The sequence below is a fragment of the Chaetura pelagica genome, unplaced genomic scaffold, assembly GCF_000747805.2.
Source record: "Chaetura pelagica isolate M959 unplaced genomic scaffold, ChaPel_1.0 scaffold121, whole genome shotgun sequence".
Classification (NCBI taxonomy): domain Eukaryota; kingdom Metazoa; phylum Chordata; class Aves; order Apodiformes; family Apodidae; genus Chaetura; species Chaetura pelagica.
Genome location: NW_009954546.1, coordinates 327880 through 350455, shown reverse-complemented (window position 1 = coordinate 350455; position 22576 = coordinate 327880). Strand labels below are relative to the sequence as shown.

The 22576-nt window shown below is 45.0% G+C and overlaps 1 protein-coding gene across 1 annotated transcript in view; it reads right to left on the bottom strand.

Annotated features, from left to right (window-relative positions):
• The window catches only part of LOXHD1 (lipoxygenase homology domains 1), a 147755-nt gene that overhangs the window by 110472 nt on the left and 14707 nt on the right, over positions 1-22576 (bottom strand). Inside the window, exons 4-9 of the mRNA XM_010005022.1 lie at positions 10995-11093; positions 9247-9395; positions 7870-7993; positions 5864-6114; positions 4002-4137; positions 551-711 (exon numbers count right to left, since the gene is read on the bottom strand). Of these exons, the coding sequence (XP_010003324.1) occupies positions 551-711; positions 4002-4137; positions 5864-6114; positions 7870-7993; positions 9247-9395; positions 10995-11093 (920 nt within the window). The remainder of the gene's footprint in view (positions 1-550; positions 712-4001; positions 4138-5863; positions 6115-7869; positions 7994-9246; positions 9396-10994; positions 11094-22576) is intronic.

Here is a 22576-nt window from a genome sequence, read left to right as displayed (position 1 = left end):
TAAAAGAACAGTTATGTTCTTTAAAAGTAATAAGTCCTACTCTGTAAAGATACCTTGATGCCTCTCATTTCAGGACTGGAAAAAAAATAAGTTGAATGCATACACTTTTGATCATAAAAGCTCCTTCAAACCACTCTTCCCAGTAAGAACTGAGGCCAGTTCTCAAGCTTCAGTTCTGTCTCAAACAGGGCCTGGGAAGCTCTGCCACTCCTACTCCAGAAAGCACCAGGTGACTGGTGAAAATGGAGTCAATGTTTTGGCTACAGCCGTGCCTTAAAATCCTTTGTTTCTTGATGAATTCAAGTCATCACCATCTGAGCACCCAGAAAGATGGGCCCAAGTCCTGTTTGGAGAAGACAGGTCATGTCCATAGGAGGGGAAATCATCTGCTTCATCATCAAACTGAATGACTTCACCTCCAGGGAAGATCATCACCAGAAGGATCTACTGACATAAAAGTCTCATGCTGATGATTTTCTGGGCAGGGTTGTTGCTAATGCCCTGGAAAAAAAATACCAGGCCAGATTTTACAATTGCACAAGATTCATACCATGAACTTGTCAGTCTGTCCAGTTTCAAAGTTGTCTGAGTTGTTGTCCAGCTTCATCTCATCCGACTTCCCTTTGTCTCCATAAATCTGGAAGAAGATGGTGGCATCTGTCCCTGCATTCTTAATGTCACTTGTCCAGATCCACAGAGACCAGGGGCTTTCTACAAAAAATGTTCAATACATATTATTTAAAGGGCAATTTTTAAAGTTGTCCTGGTAAAAAAGATAATGCTCATTCTTTCTCCTCGGTGGTAGAAAAGGCAGGATAGTATGAAAGAAGACAGGGACATTTTGTCCTTTTCTGTAAAACAGAACCAGCTGCTACATGACTCACAGGAATGATGTTGCTTTGAAATACAATTCTGTGTTTTAATTTAAAATAAAATGAGAAAAAACATAGATTACCACGTTCCAGGTGAACCATATACTTCTATGTCATACATTACTAACAGGCTAATCCAGGGATGTGCTGCATCTCTGCAGTTTCAGAACACTTCTCCAACACCTACAGCTCCAGCATTTAAAATTATTTTAAAGGCTAGGAAATACTGTCAGCTTTCTTTTTGTCAAGGAGAAAGAGTCTCCAGTTGTGTACTGTGCAATGCAGCTCCAGGTAGCTCCTAAAATCACAGAATCCTAGAATCATCAAGGTTGGAAAAGACCCTCAAGATCATCAAGTCCAACCTTCCACCCTACAACCCTTAACTGCTAAACCATCTCCTGAAACATTATGTCTACACATTTTTTTTTACATCTCCTAGGATGGAGCCTTCACCACCTCCATAAGCAGCCTGTTCCAAGGCCTCACCACTCTATCCATGAATAAATTTTTCCTAATATCCAGCCTGAACCTCCTCTGGTGAACTTGACCCCACTTCTTCTTGTCCTATTACTAATCACCGGGGAGCAGGAAACTTACTCCAGATGATCTGTGCCTGAAAGGAGTATGGATACAGCCCTGTATCACTTTATCCTGAGCAAATGAGCCTTCCTCAGACTGGACCATTACCCCAGATATGCCTTTTGCACAACTGGCTGGCCCAGGTCCCATTCAGTTATCTCTATCCAGGCTGCATCAGGGTGACCAAACATGCTCAGAGCAATGTGAAGATATTTTTCAAAAGTTTTAAAATCATTTCAATGCCTAGATCCCACCCAACTTTGGTTAGCACCAATGTTACCCTAAGCTTCATGCCCAAAGATTGTGACAAAGCCACAAAATTCATGTCTTTTAAGCCTTCACCCAAGATTTTAACTGTAAGAGCAGCCCACCTGCAGCAACTCTACATTGATTTTCATACCAAGGCATGTTCGCACATATAAAGGTGACTTTATTTCCTGTAAAAAGCCCCTTATCTGCATTCTTCATTGGTAATCATGTGTTTCACTTCTGCAGGACTTGCAGCACCTACAGGAGAGGGAACCATTTTCCTTCCTGACTTGGACATCAACTGAATTATTAAAAAATCCTAATGAAAGAACTGCTAACCCTTTTGGTGTGCCTGAGGCCACGTGAGCAAGGCTTGACCTTCAGAGACCAGAATGGAATATAAAAATACTGTGATATGCATATAAATTGGATTTTTACTGATCTACTCAGCATTTGACTGCAAAAAAAAGAGGTGACAGTGAAAAGAAGGGAACTCTGTTTCAGAGTAAGTTTTGCCTTTCTTTTAATAATATGCAAAATGTTGATGGCCACTCCCACCTGAAAGGCACAAGCAAGTTTCATCTGAGCAGAAACGAAGCTAAGGCAAGTTTGTGTGTGGCATGTGGTACAGCAGCCTGCTCTCCCTGGGGAAAAGAGCAAGGACAATTCAAACACCAGAGTCTTCCTTCATCTGTCTGGTTTGGCCTCCCTGACCTCTTGCTGAAGAAAAGGAGCGATGGATGCAGGGAAGGGGAAAGGGGAACTTGTACCCAGATTAAATGCTGCCAGGGAGAAACCACACAGGGAGAAACATGAGCAAGTTAGGTTTGCAGCTGCTGGTGGAGACCAGGCATTTCCTCACACACCTATCATCATATTCCTAGGGATTGCTGGGTGTGTCCTCCTGTTTCCTTCACATAGAATCACAGAATCATTTTGGTTGAAAAGAACCCTTAAAATCATCAAGTCCAACCACTGAACAGGGCATCCAGGCAGTTTGGAAATGCCCAGAGCCAGAGTCAATGTTCCCCAGGGCACGTACACCCAGGAAATCTAGACATGACACAAAGGCTTTCCAGGGTAACATTCAAGATCAGGTGGAGGGAAAGAAAAAAACAACAACAACAACAACAAAAAAAAACCCCAAACAAGTTGAAGATAAATACAAGCTATATGTTGAGCTGCAATCTGCTGGGGAAACAGCTTGCACATGCTGTGCAGGGAGCCATTTCACCATGGATACCCAAAGGGAGACTGAACCAAGCTTTGATCAGCTCTACAGAAAGGGACAGTCCTGCGTGCACAGGGAGATAGGCAAGATGACATAATAGGTCTTTTCTAACTCCAAGTCTTACTCTTCTGTAATCTGGCAGCTAAAGGTCACAGCAAATGCACCCTGTCTATCTGCAGCTCTGCGGCAGCCGGGGAATTAGCCTGTCAGTAACAATCAGAGCTGATAATAGAGGGTTAAAGGTTGCAGATGCTTTAGTTAAATGGACCGAGTCAGAGGCGCAATGTGGTTGTAACACTGGCTAACATTTAGATAAAGCTTATTTAAATGAACTGCTGCTTGAGCAGGAGCCCACCCGAAACATTCGGATTAAACTGCATCTATTATCCTAATTAAAACATTCTGTTTACACATACACGCTGGCCCAGGCAAGGCAGCAGTGATCTGTTCTGCTTTGTGCCAGGGAGGCCAGGAGCTGGAGGGTGTGTGCATGGATGGACAGTGCATGGCACAGAGCCACGCTGCCCAGCAAGCCCCAGCCTCTGCCTCCCTAAAGAGAAGAGGCTTCAAACACGTGCCTCAGGAGGCAGGTTTGGCAGAGGGGCAGGACTAACAGCTGAGAGGGTTTCTTTTTTAAGGCCAAAAGTAAAGATATTGAAGCTAATGGGAAGAGTTTGGTTTTCCTTCCTGTTTTCCCACAGGATTGTCTTTTCATTATGTTTAGGTTTTGTTTCCATCTGGAACAGGGGAGATCTGCTCCTGCAGAGATAAGAAACCTAGCCTGGCTTGTCTGCAGAAGTGAGTGGTGGCTGAGGCAACCTGAAGCCCATTGAACCTAGGAAGACTGCCAGGCCAAATTTCTTCACTCAAACACACAAACACACACACAAAAGTAAAATTCTTCAAAATATTTTTCAAGTTTCATTTTAGTCTCCCCAACCCAGGATGTTCAAGCTGAAACTAATTCACTTGAGTCTCTACCTGACCACGGGTCTACCCATGTGATATTGGATGGGTGACACTCAGAGTGTTGTCATGTGGGGGGGGTTACAGGAGGCACTTGTACCTACTTTTCAGTCTTCTCTGGCGCAGGGACACCATTTCATAGAGCTCCCTCTCTATGAGACCATCTCCTTCATCTTCATCCAGCCATTTCCCACATGGGAAGGTTTGCTCAATACCAGTGAATGGGCAGTAAACCACCACCTAGGAAAAGAGACTGTGAAGTTAAGTCTGTACCTTCTGCTACTGGCAGCCCACAGGACCTTGATAATGGAAACTTAATTAGCTGAAGCAAGGACAGATCTGGAGATATTGGTCCTTCTCTCAAAATCAGATTTTCTAGACCAATGTGACCAATTGGTTGCACAATTCCCAATTTGGAGTGTATCTCGGAGCCATCTGTCATGTCATTCCCACTTTTCCAGAAGGACACCAAAGCTGGTCAACAAGAAAGAAGCAAAGCACCACATGGGGAAAGAAACAGGAGCAGGAGCAAGCAGTGTGGCTGCAGAAGTCAGCGTGGTGTCAGTGTGCAGCACAAGTCCTGAACCACACTAATGTGCAGCAGGGTTTTGCAAGAAACACAGGATACAAAAAGCCTCCAAACACACCCTAAGCCTATTTTGCTTTGCAGGAAAACTGCATGTCCTCCTAGCTTGCCTCCCTCTCCACCACAGAATCACAGGATCACACATCCTAGGGGTTGGAAAGGACCTGGAAAGCTCCCCCAGTCGAACCCCCCTGCCAGAGCAGGGTCACCCAGAGCACATCACACAGGAATGTGTCCAGGTGGGTTTGAATGTCTCCAGAGGAGACTCCACAGCCTCTCTGGGCAGCCTGGCCCAGGGCTCTGTCACTCTCACAGTGAAGACGTTTTTTCTGATATTCACATTCAACCTCCTACGCTTCAATTTGCACCCACTGCCCCTTGTCCTGTCACTGGTCATCACTGAGAAAAGCTTAACTCCATCGTCCTGACACTCACCCTTTACATATTTGTAACTATGGATGAGGTCAACCCTCAGTCTCCTCTTCTCCAAGCCCAACAGACCCAGCTCCCTCAGCCTTTCCTCAGCAGGGAGATGTTCCCCTCCCTCCAGCATCTCTGTGGCTCTGCCCTGGGCTCTTTCCAGCAGTTCCCTGTCCTTCTGGAACTGAGGGGCCCAGAACTGGACACAATACTCCAGATGTGGCCTCACCAAGGCAGAACAGAGGGGAAGGAGAACCTCTCTTGACCTACTAACCACCCCCTGGGCACCCCAGGATGCCATTGGCCTTCTTGGCCACAAGGGCACATTGCTGGCTCATGGGCATCCTCCTGCCCACCAGGACCCCCAGGTCCCTTTCTCCTACCCTGCTCTGCAGCAGCTCAGCCCCCAACCTGTACTGGTACATGGTGTTGCTCTTCCCCAGATGCAAAACTCCCATTAGCTCCTGCTGATCTTATACATGATCTCACATCACGTATTGCTCCACTCCCTCCCACTAACAGTGGTGGTCAGACACTTCTTGTGTGTGTGTGTGTGTCCCTGAGCTCCAAAGCAGCTTCTGAAAACTTCAGGAATGTCTGAGTATAGATGATAACTTTGAAATGCTCAGCACAATCCAAGACTGCATTTCTGTCCAGCCCCTTGGGTGAACAACTGAAGGTGCTTTTGGCACCGAGCAAAAACGACCTCTATCTTTGTGACTGCAAAGGGGCAATCAACCCAATTAGCCAGTGATTGACTTATGCATCTACTGTGCCTTTGAGGCAATCAGCTACTACCATGCATTATGTATAATATTGACTTATTAAACTGGGGATATTTTCATCCAAATACAAGCAGATTTTATTTTTTTATATATATTTTAAACGGTATTTGGTTGCTGTGGTCAGGCTATGAGTAAGAAAATGTCTAAGAGTTACCCAGAAAGAACTTTGTCTCACCTTCTCACAAAACCAGCCAGAACTGACACCGCAGTTGTCATGACCAATGGTGACTCTGCTGAGAGGGCTGAGAAGAGCAGCTATCTCCACATTAAACAGATCTGTCCTGGCACGCTCAAATTCACCTCCTTCCAAGAAAATGGTCCCACTGTTCTTTAAGCCTTTGGAGCCGTGGAGGATGACGTGGATCTTGGAGTTTGTGCCAGCTCCTCTGATATCTCCCGTCACTACAGCAACATTGTACACAATACCTGAAGGAATCAGGAATTTGGTTAGGAAGAAAAGAAGGGAGGAAAAAAAAAAAAGGCTGAGGCTAATAATTTTGATTGGATTTACATTGGGCTGTACTGATTTCCCACTGGCCTTTTTAGCTGTCAGCTTACACAGACTGCAATGCTCCGTTTGTTTTCTTTCCACACATACCCCTGAGAAATGCCCAGCTGCCTTCAGACTGTCCAAGAGGCACGGGTTTGTGGCAACAAACTCTCTGTCGTGTGGCCCAAGGGAAAAAAGTATGGGCTTTGTATCACCCTGTGGTGAAAATTAGGGGCAGAAAGGGAAAAAAAACCTGAATTGTCAACTAAGTCACTTGTTTTTTACCAAGCACCAGACAAGTCAGAGGATGTTTAGAGGCTAGAAAGGTGTTTCTTAAACAGTGGTGCCAAGATCTGTACCACCACAAACCTCTGGAAACATGGGGTCAGCAGCTTATAATGCTGCTGAAGCCTGTAGGTCCTTTGCTGTGTCTGTGAGAGCCTAAAGATCTCAGAAAAACAAGGCTTGACAGAGGTGTTAGCCCAGCCAGAAGGAAGGCAGATATTTCTGAAAAGAAGTCTATATGCATAATACTTAACTTGTTTTTTCTAACTGTTGGTCTAAGTAAGATAACACCTTTTCCTACAAGTCTTGCTTCTCAGAAGGCATATGACAGGCATATCTCAGGGCTGCATCATGGCATCAAACAGGGACATGTGTTTGTAGCTGTAACTGTGTTTTAGGGAGTGTGTACAAAATAGTTGAGGTCCAAGCCAAGTGCTTTTTTTGCTTAAATCACCCAGAAATTTCAACGGGGACTTTGGATTAAGTAGAAGCATCAGAACAAACTCTTCTCTAAACAACCCTCACTTTCTTTGAAGTTTATGTTAAGAATTGTATTCAAGCCTGATTTACTGTGTATACATCTTCAACAAAACTCCTAAGAGCAGTAAAAAACAGCACAGTGGTGAATGGCAAAGGAATAAGGGAATTTTTTTGTAAATTAAACACAATTTTTCACATTTTTCCTCCCTGGGTTTTCCGAACATGAATCCTGCAGTCAGGACTCTGCTTCCAGACCACTTTCCTCCTGCAAATGTGGAAGGAGTAAGAGGACTGCAGATGTTGAAGACCATGCAATGAAGCAAAGGACAGCCAAGTGCCTAGTCAAAGTGCTTACCTTTATATTAATGAATAAATACAGTCAGAATAGTACTCAATCTTCTGCCTTGCAGTATTTGTTTTATTTACCTTACATCTGCATCCAACAGAGTCATAACTTTTGGTTGTCTCTGCTCTAAAAATGTTGGGTGATCAAAAAGCAAGTTCTAGGGCTCAGCACTGCCTTTTTTTGTTTTGGAAAGGGATGCACAGTTTCCCAGCCAAGACCCCAAAGTGTGTGGCTCTTTGGTGACAGTGGAAATAGCAATCCACTCCCTGAAAGCTGGTGAATGACTTGCTGAAGTACAAGTCAGACCATTCATTCTCAGCCCATCAGCCCATCATTTGAGTGCACTGGGTGATAAATCAGCATTTAGGTCCTGCACTGCTTCACCACTGTGATGTGGAGGTGGGAAATGTGATGGTAGCTCAGGGACCCTCACACAAAGCTGCCTGTCAGCAGCAGATGGTCCACTGTAGGTCTCCCTGGGCACAAGTTATTCAATCTCCTAAGGAAAACATGGCCATTCGTATTTGTCAGGCCTTTTTGTCTTCACATTTCTCACCATGGATTCAGCCTATGATTTTACCTGTGGCTTCAGTGCCCCCGACAAGAATGTCCCTCTGGATTTTTCCATCATCTTCATCTAAAGCAAACCAGCGTCCGACGGGGAATTGGTACACACACTTATTGCCTATGTCTTCAATGATCACCTAAGACAAAAGAAACAGCACTTCGTAAAATACAGGTGGAAAAATCGAAGGTGTTACACAAGGAGTGACAGTAGAGCAGAAGCTTAATATACACACTTGCACCTGATATGTAATGTATTCAGTACTCCAGCAGATCCCTCTCTGCTGCTAATTAGTACTGATAGAATTTCAATCAGCGAGTAAAAAGCCAGGCTTTTTTCTTTCCTTTTTCAATCCAGTGAACTCAATCTGTATCTCACACAGTGTACAAGACCAGATGTCTCTGCTAGCAAGACCAGCTGGCTGACCTGTCTTCCTCCTCTCCAGAGCCCATTTGCTGGCTACTCTTCTCCATCAGCTGAATGGCTGCTCTTTGTTCTGCTTGGGCAACAGGCTGTCTTCTTTCTCTCTCAGTTTTAGAGCCTTGTTATAAAATAATACCAAGGAATTTGTCTAACTTCAGTGCCAGGGAAGGTCAGAGAGCAGATCATCTTGAGTGCCAACACACAACACACGCAGGACAACAAGGCAATTGAGTCCTGCCTGACCAATGTGAACTCCTTCTGTGATTAAGGGACCCACCTGGTGGATGAAGGAAAGGCTTTTTGTCTACCTGGACTTCAGTAAAGTCATTGACACCTGGCTGAGGCCAATTGTGTGAGGTTCTCCAAGGCCAAGTGCTGGGTCCTGCCCTTGGGTCACACCAACCCCAGGCAACGCTCCAGGCTTGGGGAAGAGAGGCTGGAAAGTGCCCAGAGGAAAAGGACCTGGGGTGTTGGTTGAGAGCAGCTGAACATGAGCCAGTGAGTGCCCAGGTGGCCCAGAAGGCACCAGCATCCTGGCTTGTGTCAGCACTGGTGTGTCCAGCAGGAGCAGGGCAGGGCTGGTCCCCCTGTGCTGGGCCCTGGGGAGGGGGCACCTGGAATCCTGGGGTCAGGTCTGGGCCCCTCAGGACAAGAAGGAGATGGAGGGGCTGGAGCGTGTCCAGAGAAGGGCAAGGGAGCTGGGGCAGGGTCTGGAGCACAAGGGTGAGGAGGAGCAGCTGAGGGAGCTGGGGGTGTCCAGGCTGGAGCAAAGGAGGCTGAGGGGAGACCTTCTGGCTCTGCAGCTGCCTGAGAGGAGGTTGGAGCCAGGGGGGTCGGGCTCTGCTCCCCAGGAACAAGGGATGGGACAAGAGGAAATGGGCTGCAGTGGTGCCAGGGGAGGCTGGGATGGGATGTTGGGCAGCATTTCTTGCAGGTAAATTAATGTTAAGCATCTCAGGAGCAACTAACCTTTGAGAGGAACCAGCCAGCAGAGCCACCCTTGTTATTATGACCTATATTAATTTTCCTTAACTTTCCCAAATTCGGAGCATCAAGTGTGAACTTGTCCTCGGCTCCTTTTTCGAAGTTGTCTTTGTCATTGTCCAGTTTCCTCACACCTGAGAAAAAAATCAATACTACAGAACCAAGCAGGAAAGGGTTACTGGCACATGTGTGTTTGTAACTGAAGAAATATTTAGGAATGTCACCACTGCCTGAATCAAATATTCTCCAGATACCAGCTCTCTGCAACCAAGATTCAAGGTAAAGGCAGAGGACATTATATTCTAGTAAAAAAAATGTACCTTTTCTTGATCACACAAAAGACCAGGATTTTCACTCTAGTGTCACAGTTACTTACAGCTCTCAGAATTTTCAGAAATATATATCCAGATGGCTCTTGCATCTTTTTTTTTTTTTTATACCACCACATTTCCCTTTTATTTTTGATGTCTTTTGAAATCTCTGAACTGTTTAAAAAAGGCTTTGGTCACAAGCTGCAGTTTTTGACATTTCAGGACATAAGATTTTTTGCTGCATGACACTGGAAGGATTTATTTTAAAATCAGGACCCAGGCTGGGTTATTGCCTTTTCCTGATCTTGCAGGATCTTGGCTTTATGAAATGTATTAAAGCCCTGATCCCAGTTGCAACCAACATAGTTCCTCTTTCAGTGATGTTGCAAGTGGGATTGAACCCCAAGAAGGCACCAGTGCAGGGGAAAGGAGTTATTCCCATTTACCTAAGAAGGGGATAAGTTATTTTCTTGGGGTGTTATTCCTCTGTGTAGATGCAACAGAATGCATGAACAACCAGCTTAGATTTAGACTCCCACTTTCAGGTGTCTCTAGGGAGATCAGATTACTCCCCTTGTACAAGTTGGGAGAATTCATCAAGGATGAGACCTATCCACTAGGTTTCATAATCTGTTCAAGGACACTTGAATAGACATTATGTCATTTTTCTTTTTTTTATTTTTTTTTCCCCTGAATTTTACAGGATAGGTGCAGTGTAGAAGAGAGAGGGTATTTGCTAGCTGGGTCTCCAAGAATTTCCACCCACTCTTCTCCGTGATTTGAACCAGAGAGTTTGGTCTGGGCATATCTTTCAGTATTACTGAGTTAAAAATATTTTTAAAAATTAAGTTCTAGTTCCTAGAGCACTGTTGTAGTATGATATACATAAAAAAAACAATAACAAAACCAAAACCATCACCAAAAAACACCATACCCCTGCCTCCACTAATTTAAAGCCAGCTAATACAAACTTTGATTAGATTATCTTTCTAAATGGCCAGGCAGGCTCAGACAGAAGCTGTGCCATACTGAAAGGACAGCATTACCCATGGCCACAGCAATGGGTACGTGGAGGTCTCACTGCATGCCCTGTAAATGCACATTGGTGTTGGATCCCCCAGTGAACTGGCACTTCCTGCACTGGTTTATGCTAGTGGTTTACGCTGCATTTTTCCAGGGTTTGGGTTTCTTGGTGGTAGGCAACTCCATTCATGCTCACAGCCCAGCTACCACTGCTGCTCTGCAGATGCAGCCTCTAGGAGCTGTGGACTGTGAGAAATCCCAGGGCTAGCAACACCATTTGTTGTGCTTTTCTTTCAGATAAATGATTCTGCATTCGCCAGATTGCTGCTGTGTGTTGTTCAGATCACAGGCCTGCAGAGCAGGTTGAAATATTTTAGGAAATGATTAACATTTGAATACCTGTGTCTCCTTTCTCACCAAAGATATTAATGAAGACATCTGCATCTGTTCCACTGCCACTGACTTCACCAGTGAAAACTCGGACCACGTACTTGTTGACTGCAAGGAGAGAGGCAGAAATCCCAAGTCATTCATTACTCCATGGTTTGAAACAAAACCTAGTGGTACAAATCAGCTCAGGCCGTGCTGATGTTTTTTTTGAAAGCATGTCTGAACCGTGGCTCCTGGATCCTGTACACTCTCCCCCTCCTCTGACAGAGGAATGAAATCCATAGACAGAGCTCTGACAAGTTGGGTATTCACTGTGCAGGGCAAGAGAGGATCACTCAGTTCCTGGCCTTGACATTGAAAGCTGAAATAGATGAGAGCAACATGCAAATTCTGATGTTGATACATGGCCATTAAATGAACTCAGACCTACGAACCAGCCTTGCTTTTTTCTATGTATCAATGAGCTCCAGAGCCAACCATCTGCCCGAGCTCAGACCTGACCCCTCTGGTCTGAATACTGTCCTAGAGCTATTTCTGCAGCTTAGCTTTATATCAAGCCTGGCTGGTGACAAGTATTTTGAGGAAAGCTCAGTCACACTGCACGAGCATAAAAAAGTTGAAGGGTGACTACCCTGCTACTCTGAACTGTTTAAAAATAACTAGCCATCCATACTTTCAATTTAATGGAGAAACAGGAATAAAGCCATCAACTGTGACACTATGAAGCTACATCATGTGTGGCACCAAATAACTCAACAAGCATGTGGATGAGCCACACCTCAAACATTTCACACTTGCTGTGTCAGTGAGTCCGAGAAGCAAGTTCTTCAGAGAGATCAAGGTAAGTCTAACTTGCCTCAACAACAGCAAGGATGAGCTCAGCTTTCTCTGAATCCAGTGAGAAAAGTCTCATGGCCTTCCCTGTGTCTATGCTTGGGGCAAACACGAGCAGCTTTCAAAATCTACAGCAGAAATCTATTTGCCTGACTTGTTTCTCCTCACAAACTCAGCTATGACAGCTGTCTAATGCCACATCCACTGTGCAGAACCAGTGCTGTGGACAGACAGCAGGATGCACAACAAAACTGGTGAAGATTCATGCAAAATCTGCCACTGAACAGTACAGAATCAAAGCACCTGCTGCACCCTGTGCTATTGGGCCCAGGCTCACTGATGCTGCAAGCTCTGTGCTACATCAACTCTTTATTTCTGAGTTCTGGGCCTGCTGCTTCTGCAAAAGAAACAAATGCACAGGCTGAACCACACAAGTGCCTCCCTTGCAAAGATAAAACGTTTGGCACCATGACCCATGGGGAGCAAGTTTTTCCCATCAGCAGGTGCACAGTTGGTGGAGAAGCTTGAGTGCACTTCCCCAACAACACCAGAAATTAATTCCCTCAGACATCAGGGACCACCACAAGCCCTGTGTGACTAGTCCCACAGTGGGTCACCCACCTCCTCCACCTTAATTAGTGTATAATAAAAATTATTCAAAAAGATGGCAGACACTTTGGTGTCTGTTCCCTGAGGCAGAGGATGCGGGAGGAAGTGTATGAGAAGTGGTTGTTGGACCACCCCCTCAACTAGAAAGATATGCTGAGCTCCTGGAGGGAGAAGTACAAGGGCAGAGCCCAAACAGAAGGGAAAATCACCTGTCATGGTGTAATGGAAGTGCTCTGATAGGGCTAAGAAATGAGCTGACATTCTTGGCACCCCACCACAAAACCTGCCATTGCAAATAGAATAATGATAAAAGTGCAATATATACTTAGTAACAAGAAAGAGGAGGACAGAGCCAGGCTCAGAGAAGGGAGAAAATGCCTTCATGTTTCTCCTTAACTGTTTTGCCTTAGTTCTGAGAGCTCTTACAACCTGGCAGTGCTCTGCCAACAGCGAAGGGTTTCATTTGCATTAGCCAAGGATGGAGATGGTGCAGTTTACAGCTCCCCTTTGGCCACTAAGCTGCTCTAACTAAAAGTGACCCGTTGCACATCTCTAATCACAGACTACATTTTTAGAGAAGCTTTGCTCCTTGTGCCTACTCTAGAACATTTATTTTGATGTCACTGATCAATTTTCTGCTCCACTTTTTTTTGGGGGGGCAGAGGAGCCCAGTGGGATTAAAGGATCCACAGAAGGACAAAGAGCAGCGACAAAAGGTGTATTAACCTTGTAGCATCAGGCTTTATGCCTCTGAAGTATAGACCAGAAGGATGCCTGAACACCTGCAAAGCACCAAGGAGGACACATAGAGACCAAGTCAATGAAAGGCAATCACCAGCAGTGACCCAAAGCAGGGCAGGAATGGCACCTTGTAAAGCTTCTGCAGAAATAAATCTGGGCAGCAAGCAATTTCTCCCTGGTGAAATTATTTGCCTGACTCAGTGCTTTGAACGCTTTTTCAGCGTCACTGTATTTCAGATCTGAAGTAAATTATGACATCTCTTGACAACCTGCTCAGAACACCAGGTCCTCCTAAGGGCTCTCCACACACGCGACGCTGCTGTCAGAGTGTCAGCGCAGAGAACCCAGTGATGGAGCTAATTCCTGAGCCCACAGAGGTGTGCAGTGAGTTTGGTGATCACTTTGGGCTGGTGGCACTGTGCTGCCAGGGTTTTATGTCATCCTCTGAAACACAAGCAAAGCTTAGTTCATAGCACAGCCCTGCTTCACAAACCATGGGATCACACTGTGTGTGTGCTCTCTAGGTTTTCCACTTTTGTTTTTATTTGTCTGTGTTGCCAACTCTGACACCTTCTGCACTCAAGCCAGTCCCCGGACCTGCCTCACTCAGCCCTGCATGCAGGACAGCTTCAGTTCCTTCAGCTTCAGGAAGCAAAAGGGATCACTCTGGAGCTGTGCTGAATTTTTGCCAGTGCCCCCTCCCTCTCTGAGCAAATCACTCAGCTGCAGCAGGGAGAGCAGCTCTTCATTCTGCTCAGGCGCCCTTCTGTGCTTCATACATCAGCACATCACACAGAAGTGCACGGTAGATGGATGTGCAAATTCAGATAGAAAGGGATGCTAGGACTCAAAAAGCCAGTGAGGATTCAGCTGCTGGAAGCATGCAGGAGAAGGCTCTCACTGCAGCCAGGCGGAGATCTGGCTCAAGTCAAGCACTCTTCAAGCACGGGCAGATGTTGTTTCCTCTTCTGTAAGCCCTTAATCAGACACCATTTAAAACAGTAACCTTTGTCTTTTCAGAAATACACAGTTGGCTTTTTTCAATCTCAACACATGGCCCTGGGTTCATCCGCAAAACAGAGAGACCAAAATGTTGCCTGGATATTATTTTTCCTGAATGCCTCTCCTCGCAGTGGGCTGTGACTCCATCCAGCAGCGCAGGATGCCGCAGCGCAGGCACAGGAGAGGGCAGCTTTCCTAGAAGCAGAATTAGCAGCTTCAGAGGCACAAGCTGCAAGATGCCAAGCTCAGGGCAGCTATCAAAAATCCAGCAGCAAGAGCAGTAACTGTTTCCTGCTTTCTTTCCTCTTCCCATTGCGACGCTCAAGCGCAAACGTCCCGCACAGTTACAGCACCTTCCCTGTCTATGCAGCTGTGTGTCTGCTCATTGCAATCTCCGGGAAGCAGCAGGGTGGCACTAACTGGTATGACCCCCCCTGCATTAATTCAGCAGAGGTGTGACAGACAGGCAGCTTGCCTGTTTCTAATCAACTCAGCCACAGCGTTCAGCAGCAAAGAGGGAAGGTTAATAGTGCACCATGGGCTGGAATCAAGCTCTTTCCACTGAGAGCAGATGGGTTTATTTTTGTGGAGAATAAAGGTGAAGGGCTGTGATGCTACAAGCACTCCAGCCCTGCTTCCCAGGGACTATGGGCATGGCACTGCCTCTTTTACCCCTTCCAGGCTGGTCCCACTGCCATCTCCATCCAAGGAGTCAGGGATGCAGCAGTAGCCCTACACCCTACTCAGGATCTTTTTATCCAACCCCAGCACCCCTGTCCTTGTGCAACCTCCCTCCTGCCTCTGATCATGGAAAATGCAGGGACACATCCTAGCTAAATCCTTCCTACCTGCAAGCTGCACCTAACTGTTCAGCCATGTGATATTCATCTGCTAATGCTGTTTATTTAGCAATATGGTATCAGGGTCATCTGAAATGCCACAGGATGGAATTGCCTAAGAAAACTTTGTCACTAATATTATCTGGGGCATTAGATAGGGTGTTCACACACAAGCTGCTGAGTTTGTAGCAGCAGGAGCACCAGGTTTAGGCCAGGGAACATGCCCAACTGTGCTTCATAACCTAAAGTCATCTCCTCCTGCAGGGCACAGTGAAATCCCTGCTAGGCATCCCTGTCTGCCTCCACAGGGCTTGGCCTGCCATGAGGCAGGTCAACAGCTCGAAATCCAGCCACCAAGAAATGACACAGCCTTCAGAAGCAAAACGCCCTGGGTTAAAAGCAGGGAGCTGAGTTGTAGGCAGTGATGGATTCTTTTCACAAGGCAACTTTCAGCAATTATCCTTCTGTTTCCACAGTGGTCCCAAGGGTGGCAATGTTTAAGATCCATCCTGTCCTGCTCAGCACTGAGCAGGCAGATTCCAGAAGGGAGAGAAGGGGGGAATGGGTAGGGGAGAGGCACTGCCACTGCCTCAGAATTGCTGCTGGCAAAGAAATACATTTGTGGCCAGTATGAAAAGCTAAAAGAATTGTTGCTAGAGGGAGAGGCAGAGGGCTGGGTCTGCAGGAAAGGCACAGTTTCAGTCCCAATCTGCCACAGCCTTTTTGCATGCACTTGAGAAGGTGGCTTAAAGTCCATATGCTTCAGTTCCTGGCTGCCAGAGCAAGTCAGTCATCCCAGCCCACCAGAAGCTGTCTGACAAAATCTCTTCTTGATGGAAAGCAGTGACTTGTCAAAATGGAAGCTCCTTTATACTGCTTCTGACAGTGTACTCCTCAGGGACAGCTAGACTTCTTGGTCAGAGCAACCTTCAAAGAGCTGAGAGATGGGATGTGGCTTCCCAACGTGTTTGATTCACAGCAGGCATTTGAATTTCCTTCTTGTCTCTCCTGAGAGAGAGTCCATCACACCAGGCTAACACCATCTCTTCCTAGGTTACCTTCTCTGGACCTTCTGGTGAAGATGCCTCTTGACACAGCACAGCACCATCCCTGGAGGCTGCAAGCACTGCAGAGGGGAAAGCACCCAGCACGAATCTTTGCTCCTCTGCCTCCTGCAGCAGCAGGGACCCTAGAGAAAGCTATGCAGAAGCAAGTCATGAATAGAACCTAAAGCAGCCCCTGCAAAAGCAGAGGAACCCTGCTGAGTTCACCAGGAGCCAGTTCAGCCTCAAAAGCATGGCTTGTCCTTGCACAAGCAACTGCACACACTTTTCCCCCATCCAGGGAAAGGGCTGAATTCAAAGGGTTGTTTTAGAGCTTGAAAATCATTGCTTTTTCTCAAGGGTGATTGACAACTATCTTTCTTAAAGAACTGTGCCTTCAGAGGTGGTGACAAGCTTCTTAAACCAAGGGTTCAGCCTGGAGATGCAGATTATGACCATGCCAGGAGTGCAGGGGATGCTGACAAAGCATGAGGTTTGCATTGCATTTGAGCAGAAAAGGTTACTGGGGTGAAAGGCTGAGGAGCATTTGCATGGTTATGGGGTGCAAGTTGCCAAAGGTAGCAGAGAGGGTGCAAGGCTGGTGCAACCATTTGTCTCAGGGGAGCTCTCTGAAAGTGTGTTCTTGAGAAGCAGGTATTGTAGCTGTCACTCAGCAGGCATAAGACAAGGGAAAAGGAAACAATCACATTTGCTCTGCTGATTGTTGCTCAACCACTGTGCCTTTCCTATAATGAACTCAGCCACTTGGTCTCCCCATCCTGCCCCAAGACCACAAGATTCAGGCCCCATTTTGTGTGGCTCTTGCCACATCAAAGTACGCATCAAAGCAGTTAATAAATATATTAGGATTCAACCTGGATTGTTCCCCTGAAAAGCCTGTGAGAAGCAATCTACCCCATGCAGGAGTCTTTGCTTGTACAATATGCTAAACTGATGTTCCTACTGTGACTTCCAAGTGAAGATGACACTTTCAAGTGAGCTTTAAACAACCTTCCTCAAGAGACAGTAGAGGTTTAGTTGCACAGACATGGATCTTAGCACAGGGCAACACACTTTGTGGCAGCAATGCTGAAATCCTTGTTCATCTCATTGCCTAAGATTTCTGAAAAATAACCTCTTGGGTAAAACACTTCTGCTCAGAATGAATAGTAAAATTATTTTACGGTAGAATATAAAAATAATAATATTATCACTGTACTTCAGTCTTTCTTTGAATAAATAATAAATTTAAATAAACTTCCTTTTATTTCAAAACTGATATTAAAGAATTACAATATCTAGAGATATTTGGTCAAAATTATCCCCTATCTTCACAAACATATTGTTTTGTATTGGATACAAATAGATCTATACATGAACCATGCACAGAGATGTCTCATGCATCTCCAGATTTTTTTCCCTTGAAAAGCTAGGTCCTTTACATGAATTACAAATCTCTATTTCCATTCAATTTCTGAGCCCCGTGAGTCTTGTTTCCATTTGGTTTACAAGTCACCAGTGTTTCTTTTTATTTCAGCAATCCAGTTTCTCATTGCCCCTACCCATCTTTAAAGACTAAACAACAAGCAAGAAATGCATTACTAGTAAAATGTCCATAGCTGCCTTGGTTTAAACACAGCAATACAAGATGGGCAAAGTAAAATCCGTATTTAAAAGCCAACCAACAACTCATTACATTTTTGGATATTCCATGTGCTAGAGAGCATAACAGGTTTTTTTCCAATGTTACCAGCTGGCTAGTAAAATCTATTACTCCTTCTGCAAACTTTGTTTATTGAATGTCTCATCATGCAGCAAGGTCCCATCCTCAATACAGGGGGTACTCACCATTATTTAAAAGTAAACAACTCATATTTATTTCATAAATATATTTAGCTGCACTTTCCTGTGCTGATTATATACTTCCAGTTCCCAAAGTAAACAAAAATGAGTTTTGATGAGCAGGTAACAACTATTAATATTTCATTACCCCCATCTTCTACCTCCTTGGAAATAACCTTTTTAGGTTTGCTGGTTATGAAAATTTCCAAAATGTAACACCTAATTTTGAATCCTGGTTGAGGAATAGGGACCAGCCCCAATCTCCAGGCCTGGTGATTTGTAAAACAAGGTTGCCAAGTGCCATCAACCAAGTGTTCCACATCCAAAATGTGGCTCCTTATCAGACCTTCTTGTGCCAATACCTTACAGAGAAGTATTGGCCACAGCTTCAGTTCAGATCCAGTCCAGCCTTGAGGGTCCTAGGTATCCCATTGAGATAGGAAGGATTTAGCTACTGACTCAACATCAAACATGTGCATCATTATCTACTGCCCAAGTGTTTCCTCAAGCCAGGTCAGTGCCTTTTAAGACAAGTCAGCCAACATTAAAACTCTGGACAATGAACTGTGAAGTTTTAATACAAACTCCTTGGCAGAAGAAAGAAATAACACAGCTCAGATTCCCAGCTCAAATATATGAGTTTTAGGTCCTAGTGGATCTAGAAACCTCAGAGAGTATCCAGGGCATGTTAACTCTACGTGTGCTTGCAGAGATGCTCTTCCAAGGCACACCAGGCAAAGGAGTCCAGCACAGGCTGCTTCTTTATGTGCACAGACTGCTTTGACAACCACTGCCAGGACTGCTTCTCCTGCTTTCAAAGGAAACTGTTCCATGTCTTTGTACCTGTGCTCTTCTCCTCTGACCCACCATGAACACAAACTGTCCAAGTCTTCTCCTGTGATCTCATTAACTTTACCCCAGATAAGGACAGACCAATGATTCAAAGCAGCTTGTGAAAGACTAATGGATTGGGGCTGACCTGCAACTTGATCAGCTGAACATTTGTAATTGTAATACATATTGTTCCCTTTTCTTAAAGGCAAGGCTGCCCATTGCATGTAGAAGCACACAGGCACCTTTTGCCACTCCCTCTACCTTTACAGGAATCCAGCTCTCAATTGCTCAGTGTGACCTTACAGCCATTGTCCCTTAGGATGTACCCATGCAAAACCTGAGAGGCAAAATATATCAACCCCAAATCAGGCCAGAACTGACACAACAACTGATCTTTCAGTTCAAAGCTCATCTTTGTCTCAGCAAGGCAGAAAACTCCTGTCTGCCTGCAAGAACCAGTGCAGGCTTAGCCCTTGGTATAGCACAGCTGCACCTGATCTGGTCCTGCAATCAGTTTTGACATAATACTGACTAAACCTAAAATAAAAACCAATATCAAATAGTCTTTTTAAGTATGAAAAAAATAAAGGCAACGCAACTATCGGATGTTCACATCCTCAAGGTCTGGGTGTGCTATGGGTTGTAACTGCACTGCTCCTCATTACACAGCACTGCAAGGCACCCATTATAAACACATTCATTATTAATAGATGAATTAAACTAAATTTTACCCAGAAAAAGCACAGAATAGAGGAGTTTTACAGTTTGAGGTCACATAGGAGGTTCTGTCCTACCATGAATATGCAGCCTTGAAACAATTTGACATGAGCTGCTGTCCCATGCATATGTATAGCCCATTGTGTCTTAAAAATTCCAGGGTGATGATGGCCAAGGAGCCAGCTGGAAATCTGCTTTTGGCTCTGAACCTTGTTTGCAACAGGCAAGTTGGCAAGAATTGACCAAAATTTGACAAGGTAGCATAAACTGCCTTCACAACGAAGACCAAAGTAATTTTCAAGTATCCAGGCTCTTGAATTTGGTTTTAAGGACTTAGTGAGGAAAGGCCTCCTTTGTGGATGAATATTCCTGCATTCTCTCAGGAAAAGAGCAAGTCCAGAGAGTTGTTTTGCTTAGGGAGAGGTTTTAAAGGTAATGAAGAACGCCAATATGTTTTGGTGGTAACTAACTACAAATTTTCCCTGCTTTCTGAGGAAAACTGGAGGATACACTTCAGAGAGCCCAGGTTAACCCCAACCAGCTAAATAGTGACAAAAGCCTCTTGGTACCCCAGAGAGAAGGTGGCCCATGGATAACTAACATATCATCTAACCCAATCAGACCTCAGCTTCTTTTATGAACTGGGACAAAACACAGCCTTGCAAAAATGTTCCAGTTTTACATCTCAAAACACTCTTCAGTTTATCTGAAGGCCAAATCTCAAGACTCCCTGCTTTACAGTTGGGCAATAAAAGTTGTACTCATCACAGGCAGGGATGGAGAAAGTCGCTGCCCTGGTGTCCCAGCTGCAGAGGGTGAAGAGCAGCTCCAGGGCTGCAGACCAGCAGGGAAAGTGAAGACCAACCAAATGACACTCCTCATGGTGTGGGAGACATAAGGGTCTGTCCACAGAGTGTCACAAGTGATTCATGACCAGTCTGCAGGTATCAGACAATGGGCTGGGAACTGGCTCCTAAACTTAATTTGCTTTTGCATCTCCAGTGGGTCAGTAGTTCTTATTAGTGCAGCTCCAAGCTATTACTAATGTTCTCCTTCCCCACCACTTTGGTAGGACATCAGACACCCTCAGAGTTATTGAGAACCCCCAAAGCTCAAAAGAAAACCAGCACCTGACTTCAGTTTTGAGCTCATGCCTTGCACAAAGGCTCAGCCACCGTCATACAATCCTAAGGCTTCACAAGCACAGCAAAGCAGCACAAGGCTGAACAATGGCCCTTCCTTGTAATTAATACCTGTAATGTAAATTAATCCAGGCTGCCAAGAGCAGCTGCTGGGTAAATAAGAATCTGTGGCACTATCACTGTCAAAGGGCCATGGGCATACAATGTCATAGATGTGAATACAGGGAATAGAGGATCATTCAAGCAGGAACACTTAAAATGCAACTTGTTCTCCTTGAGAAATGTGTGGCATTCAACAGGGAACCTGACAGGAGCTGTTCTATTCAGATAAGTAAATGCAATCACTCAAGCATCTGCAGTCACTAAGTATTTCTACCATCCTATGTAATTCCGTGTGGATCAAGAGATGAACCTACATTTTGTGCGTGTGTGTCCCCAAAGTTGACTCTTTGAACATACTCTTCTCCACAATTTTTAAAGTGTAGAAGGCCAGGCTGGATGGGGCTTGGAGCAACCTGATCTAGTGGCAGGTGTTCCTGCCAATGCAGGAGAGTTGGAATGAGATCATCTTTAAGATTCCTTCCAACCCAAACCATTCTGTGATTCTATGACTTTTGAAAATGTCTCTGTTTTTTCCCTTTAAATTAACCTCTTCAAAGCTCACAGCCCCGCAGGGATTTTCTACCTGGCCTGTGTTCCTCACCAAGAAAGGGGCTGAGTCTCCCCATAGCCTGGTAGCTTTTGGCCCAAGTACCAACAATCCTTCAAATGTGCTTCAAATGCCTCTACAGAGCTTCAAAAAAGCAAAAAAAGGACATTAAAAAAAAAATAATAATTTTTCTCCAGTCCACATTCCACATGCATCACAGAGAAGATGCACATCCCAGCAGTGACCTCTAGTTCAAGAAAGGAAGGTAAATTCTCATGACAAAGATGAGGAAGCTCTCCAGGAGGTGATCAAAAGCTGAAGATGTTGCAGGAGAGGGAACAGGAGGAAACTTGTTTGGTTACCTACAAAAACATATCATACTGTGGCAGCAAATGGAGCATGAAAGCAAAGGACAAGACTGAGATCTGTAACAACAGTGCCCAGGTGGTTTACAAAGAGCTAGAGGAAAAAGGGGAACAGTCATTGAAGAGACATGACAAAAAAAGAACAGCATGGCACTGGACACTGCTAATGGAAACGTGGACTTAAGAAGGAGAAACTAATCTTCCTTTACATACATATAAAATCACCAAAGCATGTAATTATTCATTTGTCTAGTAGCCCAGAAAATATTAATGTTCAAAGAGTAAACACCACAGTTTAATCCATTTGAAATAAAACAAAACAAACAAACAAACAAAAAACCCAAAACAGCCAAAACCAAAACAACCACATTTAGGGCAAATTACCTGTATGTGCAAAGAAAATCAAATCACAGTATCATTTCAGACATATACAAATCCAGAGGGAACCAAATGAATTCAGATAAATTTACATTTTCAGCTGACAGTTCACCTCAGCAGCCTAAGAATGTTTATCTTTCATTAATTATGGTTCAAGGGGAACTGCAACCTGAGATAGCTGAGCTAACCCTCTCCTCTTACAGATTCAGACCTGCCACCTGGAAGGCATCCAACCCTTCACCCATGCTGCTGGCCTCAGCCCAGCTCCCTGCATTTACCCAGGCAGCAGCAGAGCATCCAGCCTGTGCCACTCCAGAGTGGGCTCTTCTATCTGGTAAAGGTGATGAGAACAGATGCATTTCTGGCAAATGCCCTGTTAAATCTCTTCCTTCATACGCCCAAGGCAGGAGACAATCTTGTTTGTATTTGTCCTGCACTGATACACAGTGAGCAGTTGATCTCTAACCCAAAAACACTTCCCCAGAAAAATGAGTGCTCAAGACTGGCTTTCTGGCTGGTGGAATGCAAAGCTGCTCCAGCTATTTCCTTGCAATTGCATTTATTTTTACCAGCTGCGGGTTTAGCCCACAAATCTT